Source organism: Carassius gibelio, chromosome A4 (genome assembly GCF_023724105.1).
Source record: "Carassius gibelio isolate Cgi1373 ecotype wild population from Czech Republic chromosome A4, carGib1.2-hapl.c, whole genome shotgun sequence".
Taxonomy (NCBI): Eukaryota; Metazoa; Chordata; class Actinopteri; order Cypriniformes; family Cyprinidae; genus Carassius; species Carassius gibelio.
The window spans coordinates 27,895,443-27,911,835 of record NC_068374.1 but is presented as its reverse complement, the minus strand read 5'-3'; the positions used below and the strand labels follow the sequence as shown (position 1 = coordinate 27,911,835).

The 16,393-nt window shown below is 34.5% G+C and overlaps 1 protein-coding gene across 3 annotated transcripts; it reads left to right on the top strand.

Moving 5' to 3' along the window:
- Positions 1–60: 60 nt before the first annotated feature.
- Positions 61–14,424, top strand: LOC127975800 (calcium-independent phospholipase A2-gamma). 3 transcript variants are annotated; one of them, XM_052579803.1, is made up of 16 exons: positions 61–175; positions 1,207–1,299; positions 1,440–1,565; positions 1,649–2,482; positions 2,657–2,764; positions 2,861–2,892; positions 3,084–3,252; positions 5,363–6,396; positions 6,512–6,661; positions 6,757–6,908; positions 7,601–7,695; positions 7,793–7,964; positions 8,281–8,338; positions 8,419–8,613; positions 12,387–12,585; positions 13,226–14,424. In XM_052579803.1, the coding sequence occupies exons 8-16, from the start codon at positions 5,527–5,529 to the stop codon at positions 13,498–13,500; spliced, it is 2,166 nt and encodes a 721-aa protein (XP_052435763.1). In that variant the 5' UTR covers positions 61–175; positions 1,207–1,299; positions 1,440–1,565; positions 1,649–2,482; positions 2,657–2,764; positions 2,861–2,892; positions 3,084–3,252; positions 5,363–5,526; the 3' UTR covers positions 13,501–14,424. The 3 variants fall into 3 exon arrangements, with proteins under 3 accessions (XP_052435763.1, XP_052435745.1, XP_052435754.1); XM_052579785.1 differs by having other exon boundaries at positions 1,649–2,764; XM_052579794.1 differs by lacking the exon at positions 3,084–3,252 and having other exon boundaries at positions 1,649–2,764.
- The last annotated feature ends 1,969 nt before the right edge of the window (positions 14,425–16,393 follow it).

Here is a 16,393-nt window from a genome sequence, read left to right as displayed (position 1 = left end):
CGAGACGACAGAAGACGTATTTGCAGAAGTTGAACAGGTACCACCCTTCCGGATGACAGGGGCCAATGTAAACGGAAGTGGTTTGTGTTTAATTTTTCATACATGCACTGTGACCCATCTACGCGGTCTGGGTTACCACTGAACACTAACCCTAACCCTAACCCAGTTAAAAAAGGTCAGTGCAGTTTATTATACTAAATAAGGACTGAACGCCTGTTTTTATTGGTTGGATTATACTGTTTTGATTGTGAAGCTTGATGGTCTGTATCACATTTGTGAAGAAAATTAATTTCTGAACATTCATTAAATAGCCTATTTGAATTAAATACAGGAGGCGACTGTGAGATTGTTCTTAGGTTAAATTTAGTATTCATAGAGTTATTTAGACTTTAAACTGCAGTACGTTTATTTATTCACTAGGTGGGTTCTTATGACTTTTGGTATTTGTAGATGTACACCATGTGTTAGACTAGCATAGAAAATTACAATATTATTTTGTATTGTAATCAAGACTGAACAGCTTTGTTATTATTATTAGTATTATTATTTTGCATTCAGTTTTATGACTTAATGTTTGTTAAAAGACTAGTTTTCTTTTACAGTTTATTTAAAGACTGTTTAAAATGATATATATACAGTATATTATAAATATACATCATATATTATATATATAATTTGGGGTCTGTAAAATGAAATAAATCTCTAATTCTCCCCACAGCTATTTTTATTTCATTTACTTTTCAATTAAAAAATACAGTAAAAACTGTAATATTGTGAAATAATATAATAACTTAAAATATCCTTTTTAAAATATTTCAAAATTTTCTGTGAGTGGGAAATAAAGAAATGTATTTTATTCTTTGTTAGCAACATCATGAAATGCATATGCTGTGGGAATTTTGAGTATATTAAGTAATCATGTAATCAATAAAAAACTAACTAGTCTGATTATGAGTATTTTAAAGGTAATACAATCTAATTACAAATATTTATCTTTTGTAATCTGATGACATAATCCAGATTACATATGATCAGGTATTCAGGTACTACCCAAAAATTTGGAAAACAGTAGCAATATTAAAAGAAAAATAATAATAATTATATATAAATAATAATTATATTTATATATATATATATATTTATATTTATATTTATATATATATATATATATATATAAAATTATATATCTTATTTTGTGTTTCACAGAAAAAAGAAAGTCAGGTTTGGAACCAGAACGTGCAATATGCTGAAACAAGAGCAGGATTAAAGTCCCCGCCAAACCCGTTGGTCAGATTAAAGGTGACCAGGGAGTTTTTGATCAATTCCAATTCACAAATTCCATATCCAAGTTTTCAAACAGTTGCATGTAGACTTTAAATCATCCTTAATGATTTCTCCTTCTGTCCTCTCATGGATACCATTCCATGCCTGACCTACAGAAGGAGACTGCTGGAGGAGCTGGGGATAACGCTGGTTGATCGGACTCCATTCCCATTACTCCCACTGTCCACAGATCCTACCTCCAGCCTGGAGTAGCGTATCAGTCCCGGGAAGGATCTGAAGAGGTTGGGCTGTTACAAAGTACCTTACAATCTTTATGTGCAAGAGTAATAGGAACTGAAACTAATTTGTGTATATGTGTTTTTAGATTATTACAGGAGAGTGAATACATGGATGACGGTAACTGTGAGACAGATCTGTGCTCGCTTATAGAATCCCTGACCTGCTATAGTTCCAGGAGACTCCAAAGGCTCAAGCTAAAACTGCAGGTACAGGAATAAACTCACTGCAGACAGAATTATGTGCAAGACCTATGACATCTGGAAATCAAACTTTAAAGACGGGAATGTCTTTAAAATGTAGATGTTTTATGGGTGAAGTGTCACAGCATCCTCGTATTATGAAGTTGAGAATATTAAAAGCCGCTTTCAATCTTTTGAAGAACCCCAGGATTGAGCCTGCTCTGAAAAATGCCACATGCTGCCTAAAAACAGTAATTAATAACAAACTAATCAACCCTTCACTAAGGAGGCCCAAACCATACAGCTCTCTTTTTTCTTATTAAATGTGTATATGTCGTTCTTTCACACCACAAAATTATATAAAAGCTGTAACTGATTTGCATAAATGCAGAGAGAGAACAGAGAGGGCTGTGAACAGGAAGAGGCCTCCGAATGCAACTGCTCGAGCATACAGAGCCTGGTTTCAGGGGCGGAGGTGTCAACTATTGTTTGTTTATGGATAATAAATGCTAAATATTTTCAGGTTTTGTGGACTTTAACAATTGTGCTTGTGTTATACAGTATGTGCTTTGGTTTTGAAGGTCTCTGATTATCTTTCAGTGCTTTTTTACTTGTATGACAGTGATGATGATGAAGAGGGAGAAAGACACAAGCTGGCTCAGCTGCAGCGAGAGGAGATGATTTCTTTTTTGTATCCTCCCACTTTTACTCTGAGAATGATGCATGATGACTTGCACTTGGTTAGTCACTGTAACTGATGTCACATGTTGAACATCCATGAAACATCCCCTCAACTTCATAGACTGTGACAGTCAGCAAATGGCTAAACACCAACATTTTAATTTATATTAATATATTGTTATTTTATTGATATTAAGTTAACCTATTTTTTATCTGATCATCACCTCTTTCAGAAAGCAACAGGAACATATCAGTTCAATTAGGAGACAGAAACAAGAATTTGTTCCTGGATTCTGGAACATCAACACCATAGAGATGGGAGGATTAGGAAGAACTGGATGGTATTTTACAGTTTTCTTAAAAAAAATGAAATGATGAAAATGCATTATTTAGTGTCCAAAACTATGTGAATGAATGCAGAAATATCTGTTTTTCAGAGAAAAATCCAGAAGAGGAAATACGAGATGCAGTGAGTTCATGTTCCTTTCCTCATAATATAACACAACACTTCTCTTTTCCACTGACCTTCATGTATATAAGACATTTCTAAATATTATATTTTATGGAAACATTACCTTTATTTACGTTTCGTGAGGTGTTGTCTCACTTACTCCCAGTAGTTGGCAGTGCGCTCTTTCCCATTTGTTTGTTTGTCTCCAGTCAGCTGAAGAGAAGAGGAGATTCCCGGCGCTCTGATTGGCTGTGTTCACATCGCGTCATCTGTTCTGTTTGTCTACGTTTCCTGTCAAATTGTCAATTTTGGATCCATACTTCTCTGTTTTCATAATATCTCTAAACGAAATAACAGCGAATAATAAGGAATCGGCGGGTATGTCATTTAATTTTTATGCTTAACATTTCAAACTCCGGTTTAAAAGATCAGAATTAGACTATTATTTAATGCAGTCTTAGCTGATCAAAACAACACCAGTCCAATGAGCTGCCTCTTAAAAATAATAAACAAATGAACAATAAATCGTTATCTCTATTAACATATTCAAGTTATATCTAGATAACTTAATATTTAGGTAAGAGTCATCAACGTTTAGATAATTCGATCTGCAGTGCCAAAACAGCTATTTATATGGTAAATATGAGACATTGATACTACAGTGTTTCCTTATTAAGCGTCAGTCGAATCATTTTACTTTATATCCATTGAAAGAGATCGTTTGTAGACAGCTCTACAGAGTTAAACTGACATATTTTGAAGTGTTAAAAGTCAACAGTGTCGATAAGCAAAGTATTTCTCTCGATGACATCCATCAGCCACTTTTCCCTAAACATTGTCAGTCCTGGAATAAGTTTGGATCTGTTGGTTTCGGCGAGGAAGTGAACGCTGGCAGTGTGTTTGGTCGGATTTTGAAGGTTTCTATGATGAAATACACGCTGGCTGTAGTTTTGATTTTATGCTCACTTTGTGCAGTAAGTTCACTGTCAGCGTTTCTGAAATGTTGACATCGGTTTCCATGGTGATGACTGACAGGTGACGGGTGCATTAGCTCTTGCAATAAACGCGATGCTTTACAAATGATTGTAAAATTCCATTCTATTTTTTCCTCACCGCGTTCATTTTTATGGCATTTTTTTTTTCTGTAGAACACAAAAGAAGAAGTCACTTTTTAATGTTTAACGTTAGTTTAATGAATGGAGACGTAAAACTTTGAAGGAGCACTAAAGTATATTTATCGATTTCTAGTCATATGTATCCGCAAAAAAGAAAAAAAAGAAAAGAAAGTTGTTATTCATATAAAATGTCCGCCTTCTTTGAGTTGTTAAGTTAGATACTGGGAGTTGGTGAGTTTAACCAGAGACAATTTAACTGATTCATGAATGAATCATTCAGACCGGTTTTGTGAACTGAATCAAATGATTAATTAACATGATCTGACTCAAAATAACAGTCCGTTCACTAACTTTCTCGTTTGTTCTGACGACTTTGAATATAAGGCAAGAGAAATAAAATATATTTTGCATACAAAAAAAAATTAAGCCTATTTTCAGGACCATTAATATTTTTGCATTTTTTCCCACTTATGTAGCCTACTGTACATCCATTAAAATGGTTTAAATAGTTGTTTTTAATTGCATAGTGGTTTTATTTCCTTTTGTTTCTTTATTAAGGTAATTTAGAAAAATCTAGCATTTTTTGTTTGTACACAAGTTTTTGTTTTTTAAAGGGACGACCAAGAGACTGACAAAGAAACGGGAATTTACCACGTTTGATCAGTTTAACCTTTCTCAAATCAACACTTCACGTGCCTACAATAAAATCTCTAGATATACATCATGTTAAACATATGTTAGTTTAAACTTTTAACCTAGACAAATGTGTGCTATTAGAAATTTTTTCTACTTAAGCTAAATGCCTCAGAAATGAAAAATATATCTATTGAAAGCTCAAAATGTCTGCTCTAAAACGAAACAATTAAAATCGAAAAAGGTGCATTTCTTTCTGAAGTCATGTCACTGTACTGCAGAGATGGTGAGTCAGAATCATAGTAATAATAATATTAATAATTTATTATTGTTTAATAATATTTGATTTTTATTAATAATAATATTAATAAATAATAAAATATTATATTTTCTTTTTATTTATTAACTGTAAAGGGGGCCATTTTTTATATTTACTTTTACTTTTACATTTATTATAATAATGAGATTTTTTTATGTTGGAAAAATATCATGAAAATTAAACACTCATTGTGCTCATACTTCATGAATAAGGCCCATTGTTTTTTTGTTTGTTTTTTCCTCGCAGAAAATACCTTATTTTAATCACTCTGAATATTAAATATTGTGATTCCATGGTGTTCTTTTGCAGTTGCTCAAGGGTTCTGACTATTTTTAGCACAGTGCTATGCAGTTGCTAGGATTATCTGGATACTGACGATTTCTTAATATTGAATATTATATAACAATTTTTCTCATTACAGGTTCCTTTAAAATGAGAAAGTCCTCCTACCTCATGTATTATCATGGAGTACTTATGGCTAAAGCTTTGACTGAACTCTGCAGGGCTCAGCAACTCTGATGCCCAATCCACGCACGTGTGTTTCCTCAAAGAGTATCCCAGAATTCCCTCCAGTAACCTCACCGCATGTCGCGCATCAGGAGCACACTGGACACCGTTACCAAAGCTGTGAGCGGAACGGTGAACTCTGACCTCCTCGCCAAAATCACGCGCCTCAAACCCAGTGCCACCCAGGGCAAAACTATAGATGTTAAAGTGGAATGTCCCGAGGCAGAGGCCGGAGCTGTCATGACCATGGCGACACCTGAGCCGCCCAGAGAGAAAGAGGTGAAAAAAGACATGGAACTTCATAAAGAAGCCCCAAAATCTATCAGCAGTCTGTCTAGCAGCACAGGAAGCACGACCAGTGCAGTTGCAAAGCAAACGCTGCAACGTTTTCAGCCTGCAGCCTTCACAACCAACATGGATGAAACATACGATCACCTGGCTGAACATGTCAATGCCTACTTTGGAAGTGACATGCAAGATGACAAAAGATCACAACGGGTTAGAGAAGACACAACATCCTCGATATCTCAGATCCAGTCTAGTGCTCTTCCAAAAAGTAGCAAGGATGATATCCTAATGGCGGTGCCTGTGTCCTGTAGATCCACACCAAAAACGCCCCCTGTTATTGACAAGAATAGCTCCGTCCCAAGTCCGGAAGCCCCTTCTGCTCCAGCTCAGGATGAGGCGGTTTCAAACATCCCCATATCGCCAAGGAAAGGCATCAGTCATTACCTGTCCTACCCCAGGCCCAGCGTCCAGGCTTTTGTAGGAAACTACATCACTCCTCTCGTCCCAAAGTTCAGAGCGGATTCAAAGAGTGGCACAGCAGAGAAGGAAAAGCCCTCTGGATCTGAACGGGCTGCGTCCCAGGATGCAAAGAGTGCAGAAAGCAAGGAGCAAAAAGAGGCAGAAGAGAAAGCACAGAGGCTGTTGTCTCAGAGGGAGAAGGTAGAATAATATCCCTGTAAATACAATAGAATATCTTTAATGGTGTGTTTTATTAGAAGCACATTGATTATGATGTTTAAGAATGAAATGGAATTGTTCTGTGTGTTGTATATAGATTATAGCACGTGTTAGTGTGGATAACCGAACCAGAGCACTGGTCAAGAGTCTTCAGCGAGTCACTGATGTGAAGATCACCATCAGCAGGGTGGAGGAACTGAGCTTCCACCTGCTGGAATTTCCAGAGACCAGAGGGGTGGCAGTCACTGTAAGTGTGTGTCCAGCCAATTTTATTTTTGTACATCGTAATCTCCATTAATGACTTCCTGTGTTTCATTTCATCTTTTCTCTCGCTGGCTGTAGGAGAAGGTCATCCCGTGTCTGCTGCGTTTGAGGCAGGCCAGAGACGTCAATCTGCAGGCTGCAGTGAGACAGGCTCTGGCTCTGGTGGGCTACAATGACCCAGTCAAAGGCAGAGGAATACGTGTCCTCTCCATCGACGGAGGGGGGACCAGGTGACAGACAGATGACTACTAGGGAAAGATTATTAACTGAAAGTTAACAGATTGTGGAAGTACATTTGAGATAAAAGTAGGTCAGCCCAAATTTCTCTCAGAGTAGGTCATCAAAAAATAGAACTGACACAATTTTGCAATCCCTTTAGATGCTGTCCATCATCCTAGGCTAATTTGAAGGATTTATCATGTCACAGTTTTAACAAGAATAAAATGATATTCCACTATTATATACCATTATATCTACCAGCAGTGGGATGGGATATACTTAATCTTTCTTCATTTTAAAGTTAAAATAAACAACATTAAATTTTGTATTAAATAATGTAAAAAGTATCAGGTTAGATTATCAACTAATTTATAGACCTATTGATATATTACGTTTAATTCTCAATTAAAGTCCATATGGAATGTTTCATTTTGAATTTGTGAGCAACAAAAAATTAATTAAATGTAGTAAAAAAAAACAACATAAAATAAACTGTGACTGTACTGTACAGATTTGTGGAAATTTTCCCACATTTATTAAGCCTAAGATGTAAAAAGTTAATGCCCGTTATACTCTTGAAAACTCCTTAATTGTTTCAGTGAATTGATCCTTTAGTTGTATGTTATAAGATGAATGAACATGCTTATATTTGCAGTGAAATGTAATGTGTGCAGTCCTGTAATTTGATGTAATTGTTTTGTAGGGGTTTGGTTGCATTGCAGGCTTTGCACAGGCTGGAGAGTTTGACAGGGAAGCCCATCTACCAGCTGTTTGACTACATATGTGGAGTTAGTACAGGTATATTATGATAACTGCTTGGAAAATGTCTATTACCGGTAAGTAAGTATAGTAATGAACAAACTTCCTTTAAATCTGTGGGGTTATTTCCCCTTAGGGTCCATCCTGGCCTTTATGCTGGGAGTGTTCCAGATCCCTCTGGATGAGTGTGAGGAACTCTATCGGAAGTTGGGATCTGATGTCTTTAAACAGAACCTAATTGTGGGCACAGTGAAAATGGGATGGAGTCATGCGTACTATGACAGCCAGATCTGGGAAGAGATCCTCAAGTAAGACAATGAAGTGGACGAGCCTATTTTCTTTTATTTTCTTTTATTTATTTCTTTCTTTTATTTTATTTTATTTTTTAGCTATTTTAAAAGTAAAGTAAACAAGCCAAAAAAAAAAAAAAAGATTTTATTATTATTATTTTATTTTGTTATCATTGTAAAGTACAGCAATAGTTTGGACCTTAAAATAGAAATAATAAGAAGAAGAAAAGGGTAATAAATTATATAATTATATTAATATGATATAATAAAATAATAAAGGTAAACAGACACATATAAAACTGCATTGAATATATATATATATTATTCTCAACAGAGAAAGAATGGGGCCTGGACTAATGATCGAGACTTCCAAGGACTCTAAATGCCCCAAGGTGGGTTTAAGATATATTTGGTAAAAAATGCAATTCTCATCTTTTCGCTGTTTAGATAAATCTCTCAGTGCTTCCTCTAGGTGTCAGCGGTGAGCACCATTGTGAACAGAGGCCTGCCGCTGAAAGCATATGTCTTCAGGAATTATAACTTCTTGCCTGGGGTTCGCTCACACTACTTGGGCGGCTGCCAGCATAAAATGTGGCAAGCCATTCGAGCATCCTCCGCCGCTCCAGGATACTTCCAGGAGTTTGTACTAGGAAATGACCTCCACCAGGTAAAGCACGCAAAGTCTGCTCTGCATTATCTGCATTACATTTCTTTTTGCTCTTAACTTATCCACATGTTTTTAAGGCTAATCTTTATCATATGACTTTTTTAACATGTTAAGGTCCAAGCGTTCGGACAGTTTGTGATGCATCCTTGCTTAGATCTCTTGCAGTATTGAAAATCATTACAAACCCTTTTAGGTTCTTGTCAGAAGAAGAGAGAGGAAAAGCAAACTCTGCACATACAGTACATGCACTACAGGCTGTTTCCTGTGCTGTACAGTCAGAGTCATTAGTGTTGTTCTTGTGGCTCTCATATTGCTATTTGAAGAGATTCCTGTCAGAGAGATTATTTAGACCCCTCTCACTTCTCTGATCCACTTCCCTCTGAATCATAATAGTCTTGAAGTGTGGCTGCGTATTTGCAATATGCATCGAGATGTGTAATACAGAAGGTATACACAAACCAGATTTGTTAGGGAAAGTGTATTGTTCTGAAAAGTTCATGGTTTGAATATGTGTCTGAATTACCCTGGAGTAGCTGTCAGGTCTTTTTGCCTCACTGCCTGTCTTCATCCAGCTCAAACTGGCACTGTCCCACCGCTGCCACACTGAACGCACCCTCACAGCCTGAGATTTCATCAGCCAAGTGGCAGACGTTAATGTTGAATCGTAGCCCTCAGCGGTGTCTGTTAATCCATCAGGAAGGCGTCATTCTGTCCGTCTGCCTATTGACACCCACCAAGTTCGCATACAGCTTTTCACAATGTCCCTTTTGTCCCAAAAAGGCCAATAAAGCTGTTGGTGACCGAGCTAAATGAATGCCCAGATTTATTCCAATGAGATCTGTGGTCAGTCAGAAGATGGGCCTGTTATTATTTAGAAATGTAGGTATTAACAGTGAGAAGGATTGCATGCAGTTTCTGCCAAAGTTTTACCCATTTGTGTGTTTTTTCTGTATTATTTATTATAAAAAAATAATTATATTTATTTTATATATATATATATATATATATATATATATATATATATATATATATATATATATATATATATATATAATAAAAAATATTATTATGTTTTATGATATATTTAATAATAATCTAATAATAATCTATTTTCATAATATTCTATATTATTTTATTTATAATACATTAAATACAATGTATTATAACATTATATTACATTAAATATAAATGAATAAAAATTAATTTATATATTTTTGTGGGGCATAAACTAAAAATAAACTGTATATGTCAAGAAAATTATGTGTCTTTTCTGTTAATTTATACTGATTTTTTAATCTATTCATTTATTTAAAATACAAAAATACAGTTAAATTCAGAATTAAAATACATTTTTATATTTTTGGGGGGCATAAAATAAAAAATAAAAAAGTCCCGATAGATCACAAGGGTGGAAATGGTTTGATTTGTTTTCTATTAATTCATAAATAAGGATTTTCTATATGAATTTATTAATAATACATTAAAAATACAGCCCATTCATGAATTATAATTCATTTTTTGGGGGCGGCATAATTAAAAAATGTCACAAGAAATTTTTTTTTTTCATTTATAAATGTATATTTTTCAAATCTATTAATTTATTCAAAATACATTCAAATCTGAAATAATATACATTAATTTCAAAATACATTAATATCTGATAATTATTGTTATTATTATTATTATTATTATTATTATTATTATTATTTTGAATTGGCTTAAATTTAAAAAAGTCTTAATATCATGATGAAGAAGAAAACTTAACTTATTAAAATAATTAAATTCTTGAAAAGTTGATCAAGTTATTTGGCATCTTATAATAAAAAAAAAAATAATATATTAAAAAAATGCTGTTCACATATTAATTTTTTTTTTCTTTTACTTCAAATCATAAAGTGCAACCAGGAATGCACTGAAAAAAAATGGTTTCTTTTTCCTTTCATTAAAAAAATTCTTCCCTCTCTTTTTCATAGATGCTCTTATGTATAACTGATCCACATGATGCTTTCATATAATATAATCCTCACTTTGCGGTCAAATGCTCTTTGGAGAATTCTGGATAGGAAATTTGGAGTGACATTGTCCTTAGGGAAGGCCTAATTTATTGGCGAACAAGATGAGAATGAACCGTTTTCAGATGGTATTCGTTTTTCATCTAATAGTCTGTGTAGCTGATTCAGTTATTATTATATTTTTTTTTAGCCTAAGGGCAGAGCAAACCTACTTAATGCACATTCAATAGGTTAATCTTCCAATAGTTCTGCGTTCAAAGCTGCTGTGTGATGTTTTGATGTGTTTTTTTAATGTGTGGGATGAATGTGTCCTCATTAAAATGCAAATTTATTAGAGGCTCTTGGCTCTAAAACCTGTTGCCAACAGAGCACTTCAGACTCCGAATGCCACCAATGGCAGAACCTCTCTCTATTCATCTTTTACTCGTTCTCTCTCTCTCTCTCTTTGCTCTGAATAGCTCTTCAGTTTCTTCTCCACATGCCAGGGCTGTAGTCTGTTATGCATACTCTCCTCAAGGAGTCTCGACCATCAAACAAGAAGTCAATCCTCTACTGAAGGGGTCGGCAACCTTTTCGGCATGACGTGCCATTTTTTATTTTTCCAATGGGCCTATTTAATTTTCATGCAATTTTCATAATTTTTTTTTTTTTTCTCAAATGTTTGTTACAGATATACAGTGTGACCGTACTGAACATTACTGTGTGTGTGTGTGTGTGAGACAAGGCCAGTGCATTAAAACCGTTCAGTTTAATCACTGTTCTTTATTAAAGCAATGCTTTAATTGATGCGCGCGTGCACACACACACGCACACACACCACTCGCACCACTCTTCTCCATTTGATTGATTCATTGATTCAATCATTAAAAGAATAGTTCACCCAAAAATGAAAGATTTATGTTCATTTTCTCATCCCCATTAAGGAAATCAGATTTTCTTTATCCTGTGGAATGCAAAAGGAGTTGTTCATGCTGCTCTTACAAACTTACAAAGTAGTGTTTTTGTCATTTTTATCACTTGTCTGTGTGTTTTTTATTTAATCTATATTTCCGTTTTAGTTCGTTATTTTTAGTACACAGGTTTAACTAGCTGAAATAAATGGCAACTAGCTGAAAACATTTATTATATTTTTAAAAACGTTTTATTATTTCAGGTAATGTTTATTTAATTTCTAGTAACAAAAGTGTTTTTCAAGTTTGTTTGTTTTTCTGGGTGAAATATCCTTTTAATTAGCTTTTGATTGCTGTAATGAGCTATCCTTGGTTATCTTTGGACTGGGAAAGCAACATGTAGTTCACTGAGACACATCAGTATCCGTGTCACTAAATGTAGGGCACATTAGAGGAATGAGGGATGCTGTCTAATGGACGATTTCATCTTGTTTACTCTGATGTACTCCTTAAGGGAGGCATAGAAATGGAGAAGGATGATGCCAAGTAAATGGATTTCACATGCCTCTACCCACATCTCCATTATGATGACTCCCATCATCACATCAGCTAGAAATGCAGAGTCACCTCTTTTATCTAATATTTCAAAGAATAACCCATATTTCCAAAAGAAGCCTTGCTTGTGGACAGTAATAATAATAATAGAAGGAGTTCTTTTGGCAGAAACTCAAAATTTCTTTTAAATAGTATATTTTAGTTTTTCCAGTTGTAGTTGTGAGAGCACACATGCACCTTGTGAATCGCTCTCCCTCTTGTTTGGTTACCTGGCTGTGGTCTTGTTAACATTGGATTGATTTTTGATTTTATCCAGGACGGTGGTCTCTTGATCAATAACCCTACCGCTCTGGCCATCCACGAGAGCAAGTGTTTGTGGCCCAACACGCCTGTGCAGTGTGTGGTGTCTCTGGGCACAGGCCGATACGAAACCATAGGCAAGACCAACTCGAGCACTTATACCAGCTTGAAGACCAAACTCACCAATGTCATCAGCAGCGCCACAGACACTGAAGGTGAGAACTTGATCAGATCTGTCCACTAGCACCTGCAGCTCTGGATATCCATTCTAGCTAGACAAGAGCAGCTGAGGCTATTCCATAAGAATAATCATCTGTTTTTGCGCACACACAAAAAAAATGTGAATAATTTACAAATTAAAAAAATAAATAATAATAATTTAGAATTAGAAATATACAAAATGTATATAAAATATATATAAAATTATTAAATTATAAAAAAAGTATAACTTATTTTAATTTCTAAAAAATATTACGATCATCTGCTGTTTATCTCTGACTGTAATGACCCCTAATGAAAAAAAAAAAAAAAAAAAAAAAAAAAAAAAAAAATATATATATATATATATATATATATATATAGAATTAAATTTGAATTTATGCATTTAGCAGACGCTTTTATCCAAAGCGACAAAGAGTGAATTCAGGCTATCAATTTTTACCTATCATGTGTTCATTGGTTAACGCAATGCTCTACGAATTGAGCTACAGGAACAGTGTATCATAAAAAAAATAATGAAAACTGTGATGACATTATGAAACAAGTAAAGTTATAAACATTGAAACATTGTTAATATTCTGTTGTTTATTACTCACTACATAAACCCTTATTAATGAATCTCTTCTTATACTATAGAGGTCCACACGATGCTGGATGCCCTCCTCCCCCCGAACACTTATTTTCGTTTTAACCCTTACATGAGTGAGGAAATCCCACTGGACGAGAGCAGACAGGATAGGCTGGACGTCCTGCAGGCTGAGGGTCAGCAGTACCTGGAGCGAAACGAGAATAAGCTAAAGAAAGTGGCTAGTGTTCTCACTCAAGAAAAGGGAATCGTTCAGAAACTCGCCGAATGGGCCCAGCTTAAAGCTGACATGTACGATGGCCTTCCTTTTCGCTCGAAACTCTAAACTTACAATCTAAACCAAACTAGCACAACCTCTGACCTTTTAACACATAACAAGGTAAACTGAGTGCTACAGTGTAACTACACAATGCATGTTGCCATATGCCAATAGCAAATCAAGTCTGTTGCCTCATTCTGACGAGCACATACGATTGAAAAGATTCATTAGGTCTGATTTTAAGGCTTTATTTTTATTGTAACAAAAGTTATTGTTTACCTTGTGTCGTTTGAAACGAAGATCCTTGAAAGCACGAAAAGTTAGCGGCAATACTAACTAGCTATCACAATGCATTTGCTGCTTTTCATTTGTTGGGATATACTAATGTAATTTGATCCGTTAATTTACAATAGGATACATTTGCTGTTGTGTAATGTCTCTCATTGAAAAACCCTTAGTATTAGTCGACTGAACTGACAGTACTGTAGTTAGCATGAGTTGCTAAATCATTTTCAACCTCATTTTTTTTTAATTCAAATGATCAGCCTTGTAATTTTATGTCAGACCACAGTGGTATCCAGCAGCACTAATGTTTTAAAGATTTTGCACGCAATGTTTCGAAAGCACTCAATGCAGTTGCGTTATGGCTGAAGATGGCTTGCATTGATTATCGTGGAAATACTAATGAAATGATCATTGATTTTGTGTATTATGTTTGAATGCCTCCGCTGCTTTCCAGTACACATTTTTATTTGCTTCTGCATGCACTTAGCTGGAAAATATTTGACATAATTTATTGGTTCTTTTCAGACCGAGTGTATAATATTGTAAAGTATTTTGAATCCATGTATGTGTAAAAAAATAAACATTAATGTATAACAGTGTTGTAGATTTCAGTTTTAACAGCTCGATTCAGAAATTCAATTTTCCTATCACCTTGAAACTGTATTCCCTGATGATTATGAAGAGAAATAAATGACTTTAACTTCAGTTTGTTTCATGGTTTATAGTTCTTCTCTCTGAAGATGTCACAAAATATATGTTTTTTTAGAATCTCTTTTAGATTATCATTGGGAATCCACAATTTAGCCTATTATTTATCAGTTTCATTATGCTGAAAGTTATGGATTTCTGCACATTATTCTATTTGAAATGAATCTTGGAGTAGTTTTTAGCAGCCTGTCGAGTATGCAGAAAATTAGTCAGATAGTAGATCAATGTTACTGGGGGAATGCAATTTATACATGTGAGACGGTGGAGTATTCCTTTCAAGCAGGAGCAGATAGGACCATATCTGACTCGACTTCTGCATCATCCACCTCCCAGAATCCCCTTGGGCAGGAAGAACAGACTAGAGCCTTCTGACACATTCAGCATCAAATGTAACTAATATGTCACTAAGGCGATTTCAGTATTATTTTTTTCAGAAAAATTTATATTTTTAATATTGAGTAGCTGAATTGCCACACAGTCATTTACTCTGTAAATTCATATATCAAGCGATATGTCAGTACCCTATGTAATTTAGACCTGTTCCCTAGCAACCATTTCTCCACCTTCACAAGATCCAGGTTTAAAAATGTTGGACTTCAATCTCTTGCTTCACTTCTCTACTGAAAGTTTATGATATTTTCGGTTTCAGCACAAAGAGTCGCTCTCATTGAAATGATTAATAATCTATTGATTTTTTCTTTTTCTTTTAAAGCTTCCTTTCCAAAAATCCTACTGTGTGTCATACCATTTAGCTTTGACTTTATTCACAATATACAATTGCAAATAATGTGTAAATGTCATGTAAATAATGTTGCGATCCTTACTTCTGAGTTTGAGGGGGGAAAAAACATTAGTTAATAAAAAGTAATCTAAAAATTAGTCAGAATTCATTACATTAAAACAGTAATTTAGGTTCAGTTACTAACTATCGTTTTCAACATGTAATTTGCAATCAATAATGGACTACAATTTGTAAGTAATCTACCTAGAACTAGTCGTTTATAGTTATAAAATTGCTTTATATATATATATATATATATATATATATATATATATATATATATATATATATATATGGTAGGATATAATTTGTGTACGTGAGCTTTATTATCAGTAAATATATATATATATTTTTTTTTTTTACTGGTTCAATTATTATTTATACCCACTGCCCTGAAAATGTCCCTTGCTGTAAAACGAACATGCTTTCTTTAAGAAAACAGTCTAGCGGTTGGCTCTGCTCTGGCACATATACTGTATGGATTTTTTCTGGATGATGTATGTCTTCAAAGCGGTCAACAAACCAATTTAGGAAGTGGGAAGTATAAACAAAGCCATTCTGCATTAGCTCAGAGAGAGAGAGCAACACTTGATCAGTGCAGACTTTATTCTTCAAAAATACTCTTGAAAGTTTTGAAACTGGTTAGATTTTAGTTTCCATGTCTTTTATTTTACCTTACCTTACACTACATGCTATTCTATTAGATTTTTTTTCTCCCTCTTGTTCCTTGTGCTCCTCATATTTCCCTTATAGAACAGATTTCCCATGACATTCAGGACTTTTGAGAACAATTAGGGTTTTGTGCACAGTAAATACATCTAACATTTTGAGAAGACGTGGCTGGGTATCAGACATTATGCTGTACAGTGTGACGACTAACATGCTCATTTTCACTTGGATTGCCAAACCAACACCATGAATCAGATGTCCTGTATAGAGGCAACAAAAGCAACGCTACCCATCTGCACAAACACATGCCTAAATATGGCTTTGACAAAGTAATGTAGAAAATTGTATAGAGTGGACATTGTTGATTTGAGTTGGATTGGTTTTCTTCCATGGCTTTTAATGATATGCTTATAATTAATGATTTTAAATTGAAATTAAATAAATAAATGTATGCATTTAGCAGACTTTAATCCAAAGTGACTTACAGTGCATTCAGGCTAACATTTTTTTTTTATC